At 34.7% G+C, this 23,127-nt stretch overlaps 1 protein-coding gene across 22 annotated transcripts in view; it reads right to left on the minus strand.

Moving 5' to 3' along the window:
* LOC106882225 (E3 ubiquitin-protein ligase TRIP12) overlaps positions 1–23,127 on the minus strand; it is a 135,675-nt gene that overhangs the window by 40,989 nt on the left and 71,559 nt on the right. For all 22 annotated transcript variants that reach the window (XM_089341703.1, XM_089341693.1, XM_089341705.1 and 19 more), the window contains 17 exons: positions 22,679–22,953; positions 20,862–20,936; positions 16,003–16,098; positions 14,422–14,507; positions 13,401–13,598; positions 12,152–12,250; positions 10,629–10,790; positions 9,486–9,608; positions 8,527–8,638; positions 7,903–7,967; positions 6,882–6,931; positions 6,614–6,770; positions 6,355–6,517; positions 4,921–5,066; positions 2,924–3,030; positions 1,731–1,849; positions 552–762 (listed from right to left, as the gene is read on the minus strand). In XM_089341703.1, coding sequence (XP_089197829.1) covers positions 552–762; positions 1,731–1,849; positions 2,924–3,030; positions 4,921–5,066; positions 6,355–6,517; positions 6,614–6,770; positions 6,882–6,931; positions 7,903–7,967; positions 8,527–8,638; positions 9,486–9,608; positions 10,629–10,790; positions 12,152–12,250; positions 13,401–13,598; positions 14,422–14,507; positions 16,003–16,098; positions 20,862–20,936; positions 22,679–22,953 — 2,244 coding nt within the window. The remainder of the gene's footprint in view (positions 1–551; positions 763–1,730; positions 1,850–2,923; positions 3,031–4,920; positions 5,067–6,354; positions 6,518–6,613; positions 6,771–6,881; positions 6,932–7,902; positions 7,968–8,526; positions 8,639–9,485; positions 9,609–10,628; positions 10,791–12,151; positions 12,251–13,400; positions 13,599–14,421; positions 14,508–16,002; positions 16,099–20,861; positions 20,937–22,678; positions 22,954–23,127) is intronic.

Below are 23,127 nucleotides of genomic sequence, written 5' to 3' on the forward strand. Positions count from 1 at the left end.
TTCAACCAACAGCACAAAATTACCATTGATGTACAGTTGTCACTTGAAAGTGAGTACAACTTGATAAGATGTACGATGCATTCATTAACTGTTTTGGTTGCCTCTGTAGTAGCAAACAGGCTAACTGACCAGAGTAACATAAAATGAAGTACAGGAATTTTAACTACAACCTTATGATTGTGAGCCAAACCATCTAATAACTAATCCACGTTGTGCAGTCATAAAATCTAAGTGGAGAAAAAAGTACTGAGTAAGTTAGCCAAAGCCTTCTTTGATTACTGACAGCAAGAATCAATGGATGATGAGATTCTTTGTCAGACCAACATATAAAAAACATATTTCAATATATGTTTATATTTAAAGGAGTAACAAATCAAATATTTCCTTTTTTTTTTTCGTTGCTGTTGTAGCATACAACTGCAAATAGAATCTTTCACAATTGTTATCTAATGAGTGCTATTCAGAGAAGCAGTAGCTATGAGTATTTTAATGCATACACAACACATAAGGCAGCAATTAAGAGTTAACTTATAAGATGAAGAAAAACTTACATTTGAGAACTGTGTTCTTCTGATTCTCCTGTAGCTCCTACTGTTACCATGCTGAAGTAGGAATCTTTCCGCTCAATGGCATCAGCATTACTACTACTGAGACTCGAACTTGAGCCTGATGCTGAACCAGGGGCAACAGTACTGCCTTTTGGAAGAGAAGATGCACTTTGGACTTCGATTTCTGTTAACTTCTTTATCTGGTGCATAACTCCTAGAAAACAGAAATTCATTTTAGAAGCCACAGGATCCATTTTTACAAAATGTATTATCTTACACAGCACTACAACAAAAACAAATGATTAATAAATGATTATTATAAAAAATTTCCCTGAGATAGAGACATTCTTTTGAGATATCTAAACAACAACTGTCTGTTTCTTCTTTTGCAACAACAACAAACACAGAACAACTGTATTTCATTGCCCATGATGGTCTTGTTAAGTAGTCTAATACATGAAGACACTGGAAGATTGTCTACCCTAAAGATAACTCAGGGTTCAGATAGAAAAAATTAATAAAAAAATCTTAGAGTACAGATTGAAAAAAATAAAACCCTGGCAAGTTTTATCTTCAATAAAGAGGCCTCACTGACTTTGCCATTGTTTAGTTATCAATCCTATTAACTACACGAAAACTGACATAACAGTAGGAATTTTTCATATCTTTGGCGTACAGATGAAATAGTAAACTTTAAAATCTAACCCTTAAAGAAGACTCAAGAGCCAATTCTCCCCTTCTTGGCAGAGTACTGTATTGACTTTACATATATCAGGTAAGAAGCCCAATGAATATACAACATAACACAAGTGGGTTTGATGTATCAGAGATATGACAATAAAATCACGTCTCCTTTACTTGTACAAAGTTGGATGTCTGCCGAAGCTAAATATACATGATCAAATTAAATGTCCAGGAAACAGGAAAAGACAATTTACATTACATCCAGACAAAGTCGACCTTGGTGGAATTTGAACTCAGAATATAAGGATGGATGAAATGCTAAGCACTTTGCCTAGCATGTTAATGATTCTGCCAGCTTGCAAGACACACATGCACAGACACACAATGTAAAAGATAAATGATATACACTGGCTGGAGAGACATTTTTATGAAAAATATAAATACTGAGATTTTAAAAAATACAACAAAACATATGCAAAGGATAAGTTTATTACAAACCTTCTCGCCTAAAGTAAATGCTGAATATGTCTGGAAGTTTCTGCATGAGAACATCAGCCATTTGTATGGCACCAACAACTACCTTTAAATCTTGTGAAGCCATCATAGCTGCTATGTGACTAAAATAATAGAAAAATATTGTGTGTCAAATAGGCAGCTCAAGTCATTTTATTTTGATTGTGAAACAAACTGAGTGTGTTATAAGTAGGACCAATGTAGACAAATTATATACAGAAGCGAATATACACTAATAATTGCAACCAAGTCAATGTTTATGATTCTACATCGCATGTGGGTGTGTGGGTGTGTGTGTGTATATGCACAGGCATGGCTATGTAATCTTGGGTTCAGTCCAATTGTGTGGCATCTCGGCCAAGTGTTTTCTACTATAGCCTCTGGCTGACTAAAGTCTTGTGAATAGATTTGGTAGATGGAAAGTGAATGTGTGTGTCCTTTTCTTGACTTCACATGATGGTTGTAAATGTGAATCGTCATCATAGAAGTGAGGTTGTTCCTCTCCAGTCTTTTGTGAAAAACATGTCTGGCCATGGACAAATATTACTTTGCTTAGAAATCGGTGTGGGCTGACGACAGGAAGTATATCCATGGGTTGGATGGCTTGACAGAAACTGGCATGGTCAGGGACTGCACCAGGTTTCATAGTATGTTTTGGCTTGGTTTTTATGGATGGATGCCCTTCCTAATGCCAACCACTTTATGCAGCGTACTGGTTGCTTTTTACATAGCACCATCACCAGTACATTCTATGTGGCACCAGTGCATTTTATGAGGCACCAGCGCCAGTGCATTTTATATGGCACATTGGTTTTAGGATCTAAATTCTGTTGTGGTGGACAGGTCTCCCTGAGTACAGCAATGCACTACATATTTCGGTACTCTGTCATCTCCTTTGTAAGGTTCAGTTTTGAGACTGGCTTCCAAAGCAACTATTTACATATAGCAAGAGTATTCGATTTGTGAGAACATAGATAACCAATTATATGTCACACAACTGGGGAAAGTGGACACTGTTTCTCTGGAGGTGTACAGGATACACTGATTGTTATCGACAAAGAAAACTTTTCCTTTCCTTTTTTTTTTTTTTTTTTTTTAAAACAATCCTGCAAAGGAACCACCTTCATATGTCAAATTTACTACACAAAAGCCTCTTGGCTGTAAAAATAACTGCTCACCTGGAAACAGGTTGATTCTTCAAGACAACTTTGAGAAGATTTGAGCTAGCATAATAGATCATTCTCAACAATGTTTGTAGACATTTATGTCTCACAGTAGGTCCAGCCTGCAAAAATGAAATAAATAAAAAATAAAATTTTAAAAAACCATTATGAAAAGTCAATTTATTTTCAAACACCACTTTTTATAATCAATGATTTAAAGAAAACTTTTACATCCCTGCATGCATACGTGTTTGGAGAGAGAAAATAGCCAGGACAACAGAACACTAGATTAGATACCAAGTTGATACCTTGCTAATGTTTTAAAAACTGACATTTTTGGAGAACATTATGAAAATCCAAAATAACAGTAAAATAATTATTACTAAAGTAAGTGGAATGCAACAGCTAACTCAATAAACAACAGTACTTGACATTGTACCCATTTTAGCCACCATAGGAGCAGAATACAGATCATAAAGTAACTTTACTATATACTGGTTTCTAATTTTGGCATGTAGTCAGCAATTTCAGGGATGGGGTAAGTTGATATTGATCCCAGTATTCAACCTGTACTTATTTTATTGACCCCAAAGTACGAAAGGCAAAGTTGACCTTGGTGGAAGTTGAACTGAGAACATAAACATGAATGAAATGCTGTTAAGCATTTTACCCAGCACAGTAACAATTCTACTAGCTTACTGCCTTATATAATAATAATTTCAAATTTTGGCACAAGGGATAAGTTGATTACATAAACCCCAGTGCTCAACAGGTACTTATTTTATTGACCCAAAAAGATGAAACCTTGGCAGAATTTGAACTAAGAATGTAAAGACATGAAATGCCACTAAGCATTTTGCCTGGCATTCTAACAATTCTGCCTGCTTGAGAAAATGTAATCTCTCTTGTGACTTTCCAGTATACACAGACAGAACTTCAAAGCTAATAAACCAGATATTGTTTTGAAAGACCAAAACAATAATGTTTTGGTTAATTGATCGACATGAGTATTCCTTGTGATCATAAGACCTCAGTAAAAGCATTTGACAAGTTCAGAAAATATAACAATTTGTTTATTAAAATTGAAAAAAATGTGGCATCTGAAGGTGGTTACAATACTAGTGATGGGGGTGGGGGAACACTTGGAATGATCAAAAAAGAACTTAAAATTATTTAAGAATGATCCCTGACTCACCAACTCTACAACAAGTGCAGAAGATTGCTTTAACTGATATGTTGCACATATTAAGAGCATTGTCGATGCAAAAACGATTACAACCCATATAAATGTTTTGTTTTTTTTCCCTTTCATTTCTTTCACATAACTTGGTTTTGTAAATGAACAATCTGGTGTGTTTATTATAATGGCCTATCACTGTATACAGGGGAAGACACTTGGCAAGAAATGGAAACAGCGTTGAAGGAAGAGGGAAAACTCATAATGATGATAATGCTGCCCTGAATCAATGCCAGGCAGTGGTACCGTGCTTCTGATCTTAACTGATTGGAAGGGTTATCATGTACACGGTTCGTCTTGGTGTAAAAGATGGCCTGCAACAAATATTCTGCTCAATATCAGAGATTTGCTTGTTAGTTGCTTGAGCATGTCCCTTAGTAGCTGACAATATGTGCATCTCTGATTACAAACAGGAATAGTGGGAGGGTATCGGCCACATGTTGAGATGAATTCTTTGGAGTTTGAATACTACACCTCTGGAAACATGGGTGTTTCATCATCCTTAAACCTTATTGATGGACATTTTGAGCGGGATTGGCTACTTGACCATACGAAAATTCAAATTGGATGCCACCTGCAAGGTCATGTACTGTTTATCTTGATAGTAGATCACCATGTCACGCACATATAGTTGTGATGCAGGTGTCTGGTGTACCTTTATCAGACGGGTCGTCATGATGGGCTTCATTTCTAGCCCAGTATCACTTTGATAGCATGCACTGCTCTCTCACTCCATAACAACAACAATAACAACAATAATAATAATAATAATTACCGATGAACTATATACTTCATATAAAACTGCAAAGAGAGTTTGAATAAATGCAGAGGCAAGATCTATATCTTCTTTTAATATTTCCTCTCTGGAATCACATTGTTCAACATTTGGATCAGAGGAGGAAGAGGAGGAAGAGGAGGAAGCTGAAATAAAGTCAAAGTTACTGTTAGAGTAATTCCAGTTACATGATGAAAAAAAAAATCAAGTTTACATTACAATAAAGGAGATAAGACAATGTACAACATCGTAACAAATATATAACCCTTCAGCATTCAGACTGTTTTGAATTAATCGTGCACTATCTCATAGCATTCAAAATTTTGATGATGTGATCGTATATGTTTTTAGAATGGCATTGTAAGGTAGGTGTAAGAGGCCAGATCTGGCCAATTTAAACATAGGTAGAATATTTGGACCAGATATTGTGGTTTGAATGCTATAGAGTTAAAGGTACTCTGACAAGCTAAAACAGTTTTCATTGATTCTTCTAATAATGTGGAAGAAGCTAATCTCCAAATGTGATGATGGCCAAACACCATGTGGTGGGAGTTAATCTTACAATCAAACCAAGGTAAACTATTGGCTATTCCATTGCTGGTACTCTGTTGCTGATAGACAATGTTACCATTCATTTTCTTTTTTACCAGTGTTAAGTGGCAGGATTCAGAACATAATCAGAACAGATACAACAAAGCATCCAGTTCGGTCAAACAATTCTTATAATCCACTGCCAGGACAATTTCTTTAACAACTCTGAAAAGATGAAAAGCAAAGCTGACTTTGCCAGGAATTGAATTCAGAATGCTGTAAGTTGGAACATAACAAATACTGCAAGCATTCTGACACTCCAATGGCTCTGCTAAACAGAAATCAATCCAACCAATATTCTCACCTTTGTCTAAAGACAGGTCAGGGTTAGAGTTAGGATTAAAAGTGAGAGCTGCATTATCATCATCATTTAATGTCCGTTTTCCATGTTGGTATGGGTTGGATGGTTTGACAGGAACTAGCAAGGCCAGGGGTCACACCAGGTTCCATAGTCTGTTTTGGCTTGGTTTCTACAACTGGATGCCCTTCCTAATGCCAACCAGTTTACAGTGTACTGGGTGCTTTTTATGTGGCACCAGCACCCACACCAATGCTTTTTATGTGGCACAGACATCTATGCTGATTTCCAATCAACCGTTATCTTATTCCTACATAATGCTAGACTAGATTCAAACCTGGGACATTAGTTTCTAAATTAAATTATTATGCTTTTATCCAACAGGCAACTGACAGTTAATCCAGTTATCATTTGACACACAATTACAGACATCAACAAACTGAGACATATTCACATATGCACAGCAAACCTCAACACTTCAATTTCATAGTCAAGAATGACCAGCTGTCCCCCCTCAAACTAAATGATAAATATTAAATACTTACAAGCAGAGTGAATACAACTAGCAACCAATGAATTAACTTTTCTCTGAACTGGCCGTGCTGTGCCAGTGTCTTCGTTGATTTGTTGCATAGAGTTAAAGTCAATTGTATAAGCTCTTCCCATTGTAGACAGGCTTACTTCATCTTCACCTGATTGATGAGCTGCCTACAGATAAAACAGCCAAAGTCAAATATTTCATTCCTTTATAGTAATTTTAATTATCAAAATATTAAAACCTATTTTTAATTGCAGAATACTTACCTCAATGATTCTGCTATCAATCAATGCATAGGGATGCCACATTCCACGATCATCTCTCCATTGCCAAATAACAGCATCACCACTGACAGACGATCCCTTCTTTAACATAGAATCAATTGAGAATATGCCATCTGATGGCAGTTTCGGCATTAATTCACTAAAAGAGAATCAGAATATTTTAAAATTAGATTCGAGTGGTGGAAGTCACAGAAATTTATTTTGTATCTCAAAATTTGAAACAATCACAAGAATAAAGAGAGAAACCTACCCAATTAAACAAACAATTTCATACAATTCTTGAGGTGTCCTGGAAATCAGCTGGAATAAAAAAAAAACTAACTTTAAACACATTAATAAAAACAATGCAAGCATTTGTTTTTCCAGTTTGCTATATTCACCTGCACAGATTCAAGTTAACATACCCTGATATATTAATCATAATGTGAAACTTTTATATTTGAACAACACAGGAAACATTTTCTTTTACAAGAATCAACAATGAAAGCCAGTAAAATATCCTTTCTCATTTCAAGAGCAGTTATAGTTTTGGTGCTATTTTATTTGTTTCAATCCTGAGGCTGTGGTCATGCCCAATACTTATTCTATTGGTCTCTTTTACTGAACAGTTGAGTTACAGGTACGTGAATACACCAGAACTGGTTGTCAAGCGATGTTGGGTGGGTGGGGGACAAACACACACATCTAAATATATATATATATATATATATATATATATATATATATGTATATATATATAACGGGCTTCTTTCAGTTTCTGTCTACCAAATCCACTCATAAGGTTTGGTCAGCCCAAAGCTATAGTAGAAGACACTTGCCCAAGGTGTCATGCAGTGGGACTGAACCTGGAAGCATGTTGTTGGGAAGCAAGCTTCTTGCCAAACAGCTGTGCATATAGCATTCCACTAGGCATCCCATCATGCACTATTAGACAGTGTTTCTTTCACAACTTTCTTTGGTCTAAATCTACTGTAGATTTACTTGCCTATGTAGTTATCAGCCAATGTTAATTACTATGAAACTTGTTAGTCTACTTGCTTTAATGACAAATCATTTGAAAATAAGTATTACTCAAATGTTATGTTCTTAACTCTTCTGACAAACAGAGTTAACCACATGAATAAAATAAAAGGGAACTGATTTCATACAATCCATGCTGAATGCTTATCAGTTCCATTAAACTGGTTGAGAACATAAATACCAAAAGCTCTATTTTACCAGACACTAAATCAATTTACTAGATACCATTGAAGATATGATTTACTTCTTACCTCAATACTTTGAGAAGCTTGGTCTGAGGAACCAACCAGCAAATAACACAATGTTTCAGCTATTTCTGAAAAGAAAATATTTCACACCAGTTAGCAAGAGCAGAAAACAAACAATTTCATACAATTCAGATAGAACAATAATACATAAATCAATAAATATATCCTAACAGCAGAATCGCTTTGACAAGTGATGTGAAACTACACTTATAAATGCAATGGTCCACTACATACAAGTCAATGTTGTATTATATTAAAGATATCTCAAAGTAAAAAGGGCATCCGTTTCAGCATAATGTAATATTAATGATATCTTATGAGAAAGTAATAGGGCAGCAAAAATATTCTATAGTCAACACTGCATATATGAGAAATGATACCAGATATATCATGTAAAAAATATTGTTCAAACACAATTTAATAAAATGCAAATTTCAGCAAATTTTATTTATGCTTTTTAAATACTTTTTCTCATGGGTCTGCTAAACTTAATGATCGTGAAATAATTTTAGATTCAAATGATCTATGTAATAGCAACTCTTGTTTCTACATATGCTGAGTTTCACTATAAAGCAGATACATGATCTGTACATGTTCAGTGACTTATAAGCAAAGACAAATTCTTACTCTGTTTTAGTAAGACAACAGCCAAATCAGGACAGCTCCCACACATAAGCGCCAGCATTCGTATTACCATCACAAATGTTCCTGTGTTTATTATAGGAGGACTCACAACCAGCTGGAATGAAAATATACCATTTAATGCTGATATTGAAAAATGTCATTAAAAGTCATCAACAGTCAAAAGTTCATAAAAAACAAACATGAAATTAAAAGTATTTATTTCCTACGTAGGGTCAAGCACTTCAGTTCTATAATATGACATTGTGTTTATGTTTATCAAACAAATTTAGTGAAGGAACTGCCAGGACATCAATCAAGCGTTTAAAACCAGATTGTGGATTTGGCAAACTGAATCTCATCACATTAAGATGCTTGTTCATTAAAAAACGATTTTCCAAAATATACAACAATTAACAAAGCCAACATCATTTTAGCTTTAATAAAAATACTTTGCCATTACTCTGCAATAATATAGTGAGATGACAACTTAAATATCTAATTTGAGCAGAAAACACATTTTGTAGAAAACTGTTTTTGATTCTGAAGGTTCTGTTACATGAGTCCATAATTTGAATGCCTACTTCATTGCTCCACAAATGGAGAGAAATGCTTCGTTAGCTACAAGACAATTGCATTAAGTGTTTATTCTTAAGTTAAAATAGATGACAGTCATCGTCTGAGAAACAACTATTAAACATACAAAGTACAATTCTCTGATTAATTAAATTTCAAGAATTTTACAGCAAATTAAAATTGGACCCACTCTAATGACAAGTTCTAAGAGTTCCCCCATCATAACACTAATACACAGAAATAAGGAACATTGACAAGAATACTGACCATTAGTGGTATCAATATTTGAATCACTACACTAAAGTATTTTTCCTTTAGATGAATCTGGGTAAAATATGCCTGTTTATGAAAAGCAGAGAATGCATTTAATTACATAAAAAGATACTTACTAATTGCTGGATATTTGTGAGAAGACCATGAACAGCAATTTCTTTCAAGATCCTTTGATCATGTTGAAAGTTGTCAACAAGACGAGAGAAGCACAAGCAGCAGCTTTCCACTGATTTCTTGTCCTAAAACAAAATATCGACCATTCTAAGTATTTCAAGTTCGGTATAATCAAATTATAATACAAGATATTTGGCAAAAATATCACACCTGGAACTAGCTATAATTATTAGCTATATATTGAAAATTGCATTCAGGATGCATCTATATGTATATCATGTGAATTGACCAGGCTATTGGATGTTATACACTTCTGGTTACAATGTGCATTTAATTCTTTCTTGATCCTGCCATTCATTTCCATCTTGCCCCAAATTGCTTTACTGAACTGTCTGCTCATCATTATGCAGGTCTTCCTAATGGTCTTTCCAATATTTTAAAGAATTTATTAAAAACTGAAACCCACCAGTGACTTTTAAGACACCCTGTACATATAATTATATATATATCAGTTGCATTGTGAAAGTGGGGAAAGAATATAATTGTGAATTCAATGACAGAGAATGGTACAGCTAATTAGATCAACCCAGTAATCAAGTTGTACTTATTTCACCATCCTGGAAGAATAAAAGGCAAAAATCAACTCAGAATGTTTTAACCCTTTTACTGCAGAAATCAGATACATCCACTCAAGTTTCACTCTTAACTGCAGAACAGAAAGCAGTTTTATGTATCAATCTATCAGTTGCTGAAGAACATCATGTTTGAAACTATTTTTGGTTGAGATACAGCAAGTTTACTTACCAATTCTAATTTTTGGTAGATATTTAACATCATTACTGGAGTAACCAAGAAATTTAATTCCACAATTAAACTCAGAGCATGAAGGTTTACAACTAAATATTGCAAGCTATTTTGTGGCTATCACTCTACCAATTCTGTCAGTTCCCAGCCCTGGAATATATTGATATGCAATACTAAGACAAAGAGTAAAGTATCTATTCATGACTATCTGGTGAGTAGATCAGCCTGTGTCTCCTTCAAACAATAAAAAAAAATACAACGTAGTATAGAGATGGGTATGCCTAACCTTCACTAGAGCCCCTCTGTTACCCAGTAAAGGTCATAAAGGTAAAATTTCTTACTTGGTGATTTACTCTGGCACTAAGTAATGGCAAAGAGTCTCTTATATAATGAAATTCATCAGCTGTTAAATTCTGCACACAATTCGCTGTAATTGTTAATGCTGATCGTTGAGCAGAGATGGAGAAGAAATCCAAATACATCAAGCAAGCTGCAATGCCGCCCTACAGAAAGAAGAAAAAAAAAAGGAAAACAAACAAAATTGAAAGAAATATTTTAAATAAAGTTAAAACAAAGTTGGAACAAAAACTTTTCTTCAAAACATAACATGGAAAATTAAAGAGGTAAATTTCAATAAGATTGAGGATTTTATATATATATATATATATATATATATTTTTTTTATAGATTCTGAAGGGACAACCAAGTCCAATTCTTGTTTGGAAGTTCTTTCCACAAGTGGAAAAGATGGTTCCAGAGGGAAGGTCCCTTCTTGGTTGTTCTTGTCCAACTTCTCTGCATCTCCTCTTTTCTTCTTGTTCAATAATTCTGCTGGTCTCAAAAGTAGTCAGTCCCTTTTTGGTGATGGATCTCCAACGTTCTCGATCCTGAGCATTTCTCTCCCACTTTTTGGTGTCAATATTACATTTCTTGAATATGAGTGGCACAATATTTCCACCATTCTTTCTAGGAAACGGAAATGGGTACTTGACTGGGGTATTATTTATTTTAACTAACCAAGACTAAATAGTGGGGTGCCATAGTGTCAGTAAACTGGATCTAAAACATTCATTCTAGTATTGAGTAAGAACTCAATAACATTGTCCATGTCTTGGAGAGAAATAGCAATCTTGCTAATTCACATTTCTCTCAAAATATAAGTCATCAAAAGAAATAATTCATTCTTGATTTAATTCTTATTTGATCACTTTACGATTAATTATAGTAGTAGACATCTTGTAGGGAGAGGTCTCAACCAGTGCAGACACAAACTGAACATCTAACTTTACAGCTATGTTGGTCTTTCACAGAGATGTTTATCATAGAAACAAGGCCACAAATTCGAGGGCAGGATGTATAAAACAAGGCCACAAATTCGGGGGAAGGATGTATAGTCAAATTTACTCCACTCTTTGATTGGTTCTTATTTAATACTATATGGCATTTTGCTTTGATGCTCTACTGATACAACTCCAACATTTTACCAATTCCTGTAATCCTTTGACACAGATCTACAAATTTTGTCTGAAGTTCTATCAATCCACCACTTTTTTTTTAAATAAAATAATGAACAATAATAAAATTCACTTTTTGTTTTTTAAATAAAATAATGAACAATAATAAAATTCACTTTTTGTTTTTTAAATAAAATAATGAACAATAATAAAATTCACTTTTTGTTTTTTAAATAAAATAATGAACAATAATAAAATTCACTTTTTGTTTTTTAAATAAAATAATGAACAATAATAAAATTCACTTTTTGTTTTTTAAATAAAATAATGAACAATAATAAAATTCACTTTTTGTTTTTTAAATAAAATAATGAACAATAATAAAATTTTAAGAAAAAACTGGTTCTTACATTAGCTGCCTGTAAAATAGATTTACTGTGCCTTTGTGAAAGCATCTCTAAAGCAGTTAGAGCTTGCTCAGCAACATCCATACACTGGATCACTTGTAACTGGGAGACAAATAAAATGGAAAAATAATTTATCTGAATAATTAAAAGAAGAAAAAAAATGGCTGAAGCTTCATAACTTTTTGATAGTCATTATCATTAATGTACAGGAACACAAACCACATATGTCATCACCATTATTCTACATACATTTTCCATGCTGGCACAGGTTGGACCATTTGATAGGAGCTGGCAAGCTGAAGGGCCGGAGGGTTGCACCAGGCTCCAGTCATCTGTTCTGGCTTTGGTTCTATGGCTGGATGCCCTTCCTAATATCAGCCACTTTTCAGAGTATACTGGGAGCTTTTTTTTACATTTAAGTGGTACAGGTGCTTTCTTTATGTGGCGCCGATATAGGTGCTTCTCTACGTGGTACCAGCACGGGTGCTTATTACGTTTTCGTGACATACATATTCATTAATCTTTTGTTCAATTCAGGTACAAACTACCTGCAGGTGTAATCTTTTTGACATACTTCCATCAGTTTGTACTTGACTTCACTCAAGATTTAGGCCAAACTGAAGCTAAAAAAAGACAACACTACCTCAAAGTGTCTGCTGAATAGTGGGAGTGAAACCAAGACTTCTAAAGAATTTAGCCATGCCTGCAGCCTTTATTATACACAGATGTATATCAAACACAAAACAGATGAGTTGATATGAGCAAGAAGTTCATTGACTTCTTGCTCTTAACATGTTATGTTGAGGTTGACAAAAGTAATAATATTAGAGTTGATTGCAAAATTATTTATGTGCCATCTTCTCAATTCCTTCTTCAGTTACTCTATATACAGTCATTTCCTTAGTCGTTTCAAATTAGCTATATAAATAATTATTTCATAAACCAATGTAAACATTTTCATATCTCAATACACTTTAAGAATCATCATTATCATCACAAAGTTTTAATTCACACCATGCTATTTTGAGTTTGATAAAAGTAATTAGAGTTGATTGCAAAATTATTTGCATGCCATTTTCTTCATTCCTTCTTAAATTACTCTATACACCACCATTTCCTTGTTTTGTTTTTCTAATTAGCTATACAAGTAATTATTTGTGTCATAGACTAATATAGACATTTTGACATCTAGATAGACTTCATGGATCACCAGGTTTTAATTCACAATTACAAATTCATTGTGTGTACTTACTTTCTCTAAAAACACAGGTACAGCCTCAACAACAACAGCTGAAGAGCGTGGCAATGCTTCCATCATGTAGGTAAGAGCACGACAAGCATGGTTCATCATATCAAAGTTATGGTCCATTTGCAACAATGTAATCAAAGCCGGAACAACTTGTTTCACAGGAAAGCCTGCCAAAGTGTCTTCATTGCCCATCACAAGAAGCTAGAAAAGTAAATGCCAACAATTGTTTATCACTTTAACAACAAACAAATAAATGAACAAACAAAACAAAAAAAAAACTTCAAAGAAATAACACGGGTAAATTCCTATTAGCTCTATATAATTTTGTTAATGCTTGTTCTCCTATATTGAAATGGGAGATGATTTTTGTAATTTTACAGCTGGAAACATTATTTCCCCCTATTTCTGGAAATTATAAAATAAATCTATAATCAGACAAACAGGACAACCAAAGTATGTACTTTGCTTAAGGAAAAAAAACACTGACTAAGTGTGCATGTGTGCATCACTAATTATATGCAATTTTTGTACACACACAAGATGCTTTTTCACTCAATACCTTTTGAATTGGTAATACAGCAAGTATACCCAAACACTCTAGCTACTTAGTTTACAAGATCTTTTATATATAACCTAGCAGATCCTGGCCACACAAGATGGTACACACTTCATTACCTACTAGTCTCTTCTTGTTCATTTCTATAACATCAAATAAGTATTTAAAGCAGCAACTCAACACATGAAAAATATTTTGTCAGATTCTTGTACATAGCCAAGAGTTACAATTGCACACACATTTAGTGAAAGAAAAGGTACCCAGCTGTAAAATAATGCCTCAATAATATTTCATTTAACCAAAGATAGCATAGAAAAAATGAATGTAAAACAAACACAAAGGAAGCGAAAAAAGGAACCCATTAATTAAATAATACATGCTCAGCTAATAAATTCTAAATGTTAAATTCCTGTGTGCGTATGTATAAATCTGAAAGTGATCAGAGAGAAATGAAAGTATAAAAATTACCTGACACATTTCTATAACAGCTGTCAGCTGCTGTCCTTCATCATTGACAGCTTGAAGACCTTGTAATAATTGTTGCACTTTGTTCACTATGAAATAAATAACAATATCAGTTAGTAGTAAAAACACAGATACATAACAAATAGAATATTTTATAGAATTATATTTCCACATGTGAAGGAATTTCAAGATAACATTTTCTTTTCTACAGAAAAAAATGAACTTCATTATTTTATTCTAATGAAATTCGTCAAACAATTTAGGATATCATCATTTTGGTCTATTAATTTTTTTACCAGCTGAAATGATATATCTGAATAATGTGTCTAGAAAACAAAAATGAGAAAGCAAAATGGCAAAAAACATGCAACAACAGCTAAGCAAGTTACAAGCAGAGTGAAAATGTGTGATAGTGTTATTTCACTTCTGTATTTAACCTTTTCCCCATAACTATTTGCAAATGTTGGTGCTTTATTCATGATAAATAGTGAAAATCAAAATACTAACACTCATTATTATACAAGAAAGCCGGAATACTGTCATTTCTCAAAGAGAGTTTAAAAACAGCCCCCAACATTTAACGAAGAATGTTTTGTTAGCCGTTCATTAAAACAAGCAGAATGATAACAAGGGGATACAAGGCGAGTGCTTATTTGAAAATTTAAGCTAATAGCGACTGAGTAATTTAATGCATATGCATCTAAATGAGAATACAAATAATTAAGCCATGGATGTGTGTGTGAGTCAATATACTCATACACAGAGGTGACAATTATATATATGTATATATATATATATATATATATAATCATCATCATTTAACATCTGTTCTCCATGCTGACATGGTTGGACTGCTTGACAGGAGCTGGTCAGCTCAAGGGCTGCCTGAGTTCCATTTGTCTGTTTTTGGCATGGTTTCTACTGCTGTATGCTCTTCCTAATGCCAACCACTTTGCAGAGTGTACTGGGTGCTTATATGTGGCACTGGTATGGATATACCATCATAATTTAACAGCCAGCTTCCATACGGACATGAACTTATCTCCCATGCCAACCAAGTAAATCTGTGTGTGTGTGTGTGCGTGCGTGTGTATATATATATATATAAAATAGAACAAGATCTTTAAGGCTATACAACAGGAATATACATCACATTTCTATACATGAGTGATGTTCACAACATCTACCTCACAAAGAAACCTATACAAAATACTTTCACAATGCTTCAGTCATTTGATCTATAGCTAGTGGGATGTAACCCAGCAGTAGCAAGTTTTATTTGCCTCCACTAGGGTATCATTTTTATTCATTTCTCTTTTGTGGGCCTTCATTTCGGTGGAAACTAATTTTCTCCATGCAACTTTAGAATCTAGTTAAATAATCCTAAATCATAACATATAAAAAAAATTTTTTCAACTGCAAACATTGCACCCACAGAGTGGTACACATTAAAGGTAAATATGAAACTAATCATCAGAACACATTGTACATTCTCTTATGTTATAAAAACTTAGCTGAGTTAACCTGGTCTAGCTAAAAACTTACAAATATATACTGCAGAAACAATACTATAACAGAACTTACTGGTGCCCCCCGCCATTGTTCTGTGCAGTAGTTGATGCATGCGTGGACCAAGGGCTCCAAAGAGATGGGATGGTAAGCCACGCGCTTCTAACAATGCTGCAAATAAAAATAAAGATTCGTAAAAACATGAGAAATAAAAACAAAAAAAAGAGCTTTTTTCGTTTTTACAGTTCCAAATGATTTTGGATTAACCCAATACAAAAAAAAAAAATGCATGAAAACATTAGAAATACATAATGAATCAGTATGTTGATATGAAGTAGCATTGTAAATATACAGCAAAGAGTTAACACAGCTGTGTTAACTAAAAATGATAAATCCCACAGAGGAAAACATGTACAACTCAAATACTGCAAGTGGATATTTCACATATTGATTGAAATGATTGGTTATTGAGAGAATATTGTTGAAAAGCAAATAAATAAAACATACAAATAAAACAAAACAAAACAAAAAATAAAGTCACTGAAAAGCTAAAGTACAAAATGCCATTGGAACAAAAGAGATGCTAAACGATCACTATTTGCCACCTTTAACACACCACAAAATTAAATAATTGCATAAAAGAAATTGAAGCTAAAATGGAAGAATAACTTCAATACATGTTCATCTTTTAATGTCTGTTTTCCATGTTGGAATGGGTTGGATGGTTTGACAGGAACTGACAAGCCAGATGACTGTGCTGAGCTCCACCTGTAAAGACCATGCCAAAGTTGACAACTGACACCCTTCTTAATGCCAACCACTTTACAGAGTGGCAACTAGCACAAGTGAAGTCACCAACTAACTCACAAGACAAAACCCCTCAAGTGAGTGGGTTGAAGGAAGTGAATGTATGATAGAAAGGAACAGATGCTTTACTGAAGAGGAGATACATGGCTTGCCCAGCTGGAGAGAGACAGACAGAGATGGTAAGGGCATACCCTCAAGGTACAGGGTGAATGTGAGAGAGAATAGGGATAGGGGATAGAAAGGGTGAATGGGTAGGTAAATAGCGAGAGTGTGAGAGGTGGTTAGAGCAGGGGATTCAAATGGATGCAGTGGATGGAGCACACAGTAGAGGTAAGGTCAATAGTGAATGTCAGGAGAGGAAGTGGACGAAATAGGAGTGGATGAGGGAAGAGGAGGAGTTGACAGAGAGACCAATGTGAAGTGTAAGGCAGATAAATGCTATAATTTACAGCACTTGCATTAGTAGTGTTACAGTTGAAAGAGTGATGAAATTGAAGATGAGTTGTGGGGGAAAGGAGCTCATTTTTGCTGAGATGGACAGGTCTTCTCAAGTACAGCACATCCCCAATCATCTTAGTTCTTTTTTTGTCATCTCTATAAGGCTCAACATCTTGAAGTTGGTCTTAACAACTTCATCCCACATCTTGAGATGCCCTCTTCCACAAGTTCCATCCATCTTTGTCAATCACCACTTCTTTAAGCAGCTGTTCTCGTCCACCTGCATCCATACCAGTGCAACCTTCTCCCTTGCACACTACATCTGATGCCTCTTATACCCAATTTTTCTCTCAACACATTTACACTTTGTTGTACATGCACACTGATGCTACACATCCAGTGGAGTTTCATTTCTTTCACAGCCCTAGTTTCACAAGCATGTAGCATTGTTGTTTGTACATATAATCTGCCTTTCACCCTGAAAGAGAGAAACCTTTTGTTACCAACAGAGGTAATAGCACTCTGAACTTTCTCCAGCTGGTTCTTATTCAAGCAACTATACTTTTATGACATTCCCCTATACTGCTAATTTGGTCTCCAAGGTAATGAAAACTATCTACTACCTCTAAGGATTCTCCTGAGCATTCCAGAAAATCTATTTTTCCTTCTGCTCATAATGTCTATTGCTCCTGCACATCACAACAAAGTCTATTTTCTGTTAGCCATCCTGTGATTCCACTGCAACTCTTCTGTGCTCTTACTTTGCACATCAGATGGAATTTCAACTAATGCTTTTTCTATATATACAACAGTCATTCATCTGTTTTCTTACTAGATTTTATGTCTTTGCTAACTTTAAGGCCTTTTGATTGTAGGTTTTGCTTCCATGCCTAGCATTCCACTAATTCTTCTACAGTTTCAACTACAAGAACAAGGTCATCACCACAAAGGAGTTCCTTTGGGCAATTGGTCTTAAACTCCTCTGTTATGGTCAGGAGGACTATGATAAATACAAGAGAAATCATAACCAAACTGTGGTGAATTCCTACTTGCACATTCAATTCTTCGAAGTATTCATTAACTCTGACTTGAATGGCTTTCACAGGTCATTCATCTACTCCTAGCTTCTGCAGATCAGGAAGTGAGGAACCCTGTCAGAGGCTTTCTATAGGTTGACAAATGCCAAGTAAAGTGGTGTACTTTCGGTTAAATTCTTCCCTTGAAGTTGCCTTAACTTCAATACAATAGATGATTAAATGATAGTCAGTAGACCTGTAAGATATAGCAGCCAAATTGCCCTCAGGCAATATCCAATCTTGAAAAAAAGGAAAAAAGGAGTTTTCCAAATACACCTCAATAAAACAGGATAGTCCTGAACGAAATGCTTTTGGTCATACTTCCTCTCAGTCAAAGTTGACTGATGTCAAACAATAAAAACAGAAAGAAAGAAAACCATTTCATTCAGACAAAATTCATGTCTCTTTTCTAAAAAGGGATACAAAAACAAACCCATAGGCATTAAATAATTTTCTTTCTTAAAAATCTATTTCAGAATCGAATTTAACTATTAAAACAGAAACTATATAGTAACAGGGAAAGGATTTAAAGAGAAGAACAGTTAATGTTTTCAAGTGATTATTCCAAGATCAAGTTCTCAATATTTTAACAAAACAATTGACTATCAAGTTATACAACTGATGAAAATAAGCTTGATTTAACAAGTAGAATAACTGCTAACGAATGAGTATTTGGATATATAGAAATCAAGGGGAAAGAATAGGAGTGCTGAGAGTTTGGCACTTTTAACTTTTCATCGTAATTCAATATTGTTTTTTGAAATCGTATATTGCTTGTTATGTATATTTTCAAGCAAACCAGGTGATGTATGGTGCTTCAGAATCAACACTGTCAATAATATTTTAACAAACCATTAATTAGTCCCAAAGACTAATTTGAACATTTTCTCTTACACTTATCAAAAATACTCAGAAAATTATTTGATTTTATTATAGATGACACAACATTGAGTATTTTGGATGCAACTGAAAAGGTAAAAGAAAAAAAATAATGTATACAAATACAATGATTAATGTTTTGTCATAAATATCACCAAATTTTTGAGAACTACACAAATCTGAGACAGTACACAGATTTTTTTTAATGTACTTTTCTCCCTGCAGCAATCCTTGAGTGAAAACACACTTGATCAATTCTTTGTCCCATTAAAACTAATTAAGAAGTGTTAATTAAGTTTATTAGACAAGCCGAATCCATGAAAATTGGTCACCACTTTCACTGACTACCCACAAAATATCAGAAAAGCAAAAAAAAAAAAAAAAATTTTTTAAAAGAAATAAAACATGCTGACATTTTTAAGATTGAAGGTTTGAGCAGTGACTACAATGTTGTGAAAACTGAAGATAAGCAAATTGGTTCAGGATAATCAGTCTTAAGGTAATGACCACTGTCACTTCAAAAATCAATTTAAGAAACTGTCTAAATCACTTCATATTTTAATGGTCCTTGGCAGCAATAACACAGGATTAACATGACAACCACCATCATTGCTGTTGTTTTAATGGTTGGGTCTTCAACTTGACAGGAAGTTGACAATATTTCACTTCACTCCCCACCCGCTGTGACATTTTTTCTGTATTTTTTTCTCACCTCTTCTTTATCAAACAACATTACATTTAAAATTTGATGGAATACATTGCCATAAAACACAAAGTCAGTGTCATTTACTTTTTAATTCATCTGGATTTCTAGGTAATTGCAGCAACAATAGGCCTATAAGAAATGATTTTTTTAGGCTTTACAACATTAGTTGTAACAGATTCAAGTTTTGTTAACAGATTCAACCAGTAGGTGTTTTCTGTTAATCCCATAACACAAATAAATTCACTCATAACTTTCTTTTCCATCTGGTTATTATTACATTTTTTCACATGAATTAAATGACCTGACTTCCTGACTAAGTGTGTGTATGTGAGAGAGAGAGAGAGAGAGAGAGAGAGAGAGAGAGAAAGAGAGAAAGAGAGAGAGAGAGATCATGCATATAAATGTTTCTCAGAGGTCTGAAGTGCCTGTTTTTTTTTTTGGGGGGGGGGGGTTGCATTAGATAAGAAATGAATTGCTCTTAGTTTATATAAACATCACCAACAAAAGTTTTATTCCTATTTCCTAATCTAAAATGGTTTTTATGTACATGAAACAATATCTCAGCTTATATTTCAAATCAAAGTCCTCACTTCTTTAGTCTCATTCCATCTCCCAATATTTTCTCAACAATAATGTTTCCTTTATTAGCAATAATATAAATTCTTAGTTTTCTTCTCTAGCAGCATTGAGGGGTTTATTGAATGACATTGTATTGGTCCTGTGTTTTAATTGTGTACAAATGCAGGAAAAGTATAATAGCACAGAAGCATTGTTGAGTGTATAAGTCACTGATAGGGGACATCATCATGAACAGCCATCTTCCATGTTGACAAAACTTGAACAGTTTGAGAGGATCTGATGAACCCACTCACGTTCAGTAATCCTCATTCACACTAAAGCATAAAAAATTATATTAAATATCTACAGTAAACTGTCATGTTTTTTGACAGGAAACACAAAACCATTATTATTCTGAATATGCTTGTCAGCAATAATATTTGGATTAGTAGCAAGGAATATATGTTTACCTTGTAATCTGCCCATATCAGATTCTTCAGATTCACTCTCAGAAGTCATTGCAGTGGCTCCGGCAGAACTTGATGCTGGAAATAAATATAAACAGTTGCAGCATTGGTATAAAACTCTCCGATGGAGGGGGTGGGGGGAGAATGGTTATAAAATTTTTTTATGCATATAAGAATTCTGCTTTGCAACCATGTGATTTTGGATTCAATTCCAGTATGGGACCTTGGGCACATGTTCTGCATAATAAATAGCCACAAGGCAACAAATACCATGTGAGTGAAAGTTATCCATCAGCATGTGCATGTGCATTTATACATGCACTCATACACCCACACACGTGTGTGGGTGTATACATATTCATACATGCAAAAGAGTTCCTTTAGCATTTAAATGATATACAAAATTAAACTTTTCTTTTTTTTTTTATTATCCTACAATCTCAAAGTTATATTTGTTAGTACTAACTCTGATATTTTGTTTTGAATATCTTGATATAGAAATTCTATATATTTTAGAAAAAAGTCCTTCTCAAAAAGATGAAAGAATATTAGTTGTCCTACAAAAACTCCTGCTCAAATTATCTAGTCATACTGATTTCCAAGTGTGTAGGGTGGTCTGAGTAACTGGAAGTATGAACAGCAGGGCAGTAGACAAGCATTTATGGAATCACGGAGTCAAGGCAGTCAATGATGGGGGGGAAGGGAGAGGATTGGAAGTGGTTGAAAGTTATGAACAAGTGTTGAGGAGAAACATCAAGCTCAACTGACCTCAGTTGTTAGCTAGTTCAAAAGGGACTTTCCAAATCACTGTGAGTGAGTGAGTGAGTGAGTGCGAGAGTGAGAGTGCATGCGAAAGTGAAAGAGTGCGTGAGAGTGAAAGAATGCGTGAGAGTGAGTGTGTGAGAGTGCGTGTATGTGTGAGAGAGTGAGAGTGCAAGTGCGTGAGAGTGAGTGAGAGTGAGTATGTGAGAGAGTGTGTGTGAGAGAGCATGTCGTGAGAGTGAGAGAGCATGTTGTGAGAGTGAGAGTGCATGTGTGAGTGAGAGAGCGTATGTGTGTGAGTGAGAGAGCGTATGTGTGAGAGTGAGAGAGCGTATGTGTGAGAGTGAGAGCGTATGTGTGAGAGTGAGAGCGTATGTGTGAGAGTGAGAGAGCGTATGTGTGAGAGTGAGAGAGCGTATGTGTGAGAGTGAGAGAGCGTATGTGTGAGAGTGAGAGAGCGTATGTGTGAGAGTGAGAGAGCGTATGTGTGAGAGAGTGTGTATGAGTAGGATAGAGTGTGAGAATGAATGAGTGTGTGTGTGTGTGTGTGTGTCTGTGTGTGTGTGTGTGTGTGTTCGTTCCTCTGAATTTTTGCAGACACTGCTTGAAAAGCGGCTTTTGTTTATGTCCAGCAGCTTAACTCCTTAGCATTTACACCAACCATATCTAGCCAAAATATTCTACTTGTTTTGTGTTCAAACTGGCCAAATCTAATTTCTAACAACTATCATACTATCATCACACTAAAAGTAAACAATCACTTCATTGAAATCTCAAAGCTACAAGATGATGCAGGATTAATTCAAAACAATGTGAATAAATAAGCATTACGTTTGACAGAGTAATCTGAATGCTTAAGTGTTAAGCCTTGTAAATGAAGTCTTCTTGATCAGTGTTTTCCAACCATTTTTTGCAAGAGACCCCCACCCTTGATACCAATTTTACTGGAGTGGACATTCATAACCATTCAATATTCAATTCCTAGCCACTTACAAAGACTAATGACCATTAGTTGCAAATTAAAAAAAAAAAATTACTACTAAAAAATAATGATATACCTGTACTTGAAAACTGTACTGACTCCTCACCATTTCTGTTTCCTGCTGTAGCACCTGCTCCACTACCTCCTCCTCCTCCACCACCACCACCACCACCACCACAACCACCTGCATTTTCTCCTACAGTGGATCCTCCACTTGAGCCAGTATTTTCTGTATTCTGACCCTGAGACATTGGGCTGTTGGCAAGCGGTCTCGACGTCCCTCCAGCACTGCTTCCACTAGTGTGACTGCCTAAGCCTTGCCGTTTTGTTACAGCCGAGGAACGTCGACCACTGAAATAAGACAGAAAAAAAAACAAATCTTTATTTCCAATAAAACGTTTTCAGATGTTTGAATAACTATTGAAACATTCAATCCTCAGAAAAGGAAAGGTTAGTATATAAAAAATTAAAAAAAGGCAAACCTGCTATCTTCAATTTAGCTTTTGTGCCTCTCCTCACCTAATG

Source organism: Octopus bimaculoides, chromosome 25, assembly GCF_046866305.1.
Source record: "Octopus bimaculoides isolate indiv1 chromosome 25, ASM4686630v1, whole genome shotgun sequence".
Taxonomy (NCBI): Eukaryota; Metazoa; Mollusca; class Cephalopoda; order Octopoda; family Octopodidae; genus Octopus; species Octopus bimaculoides.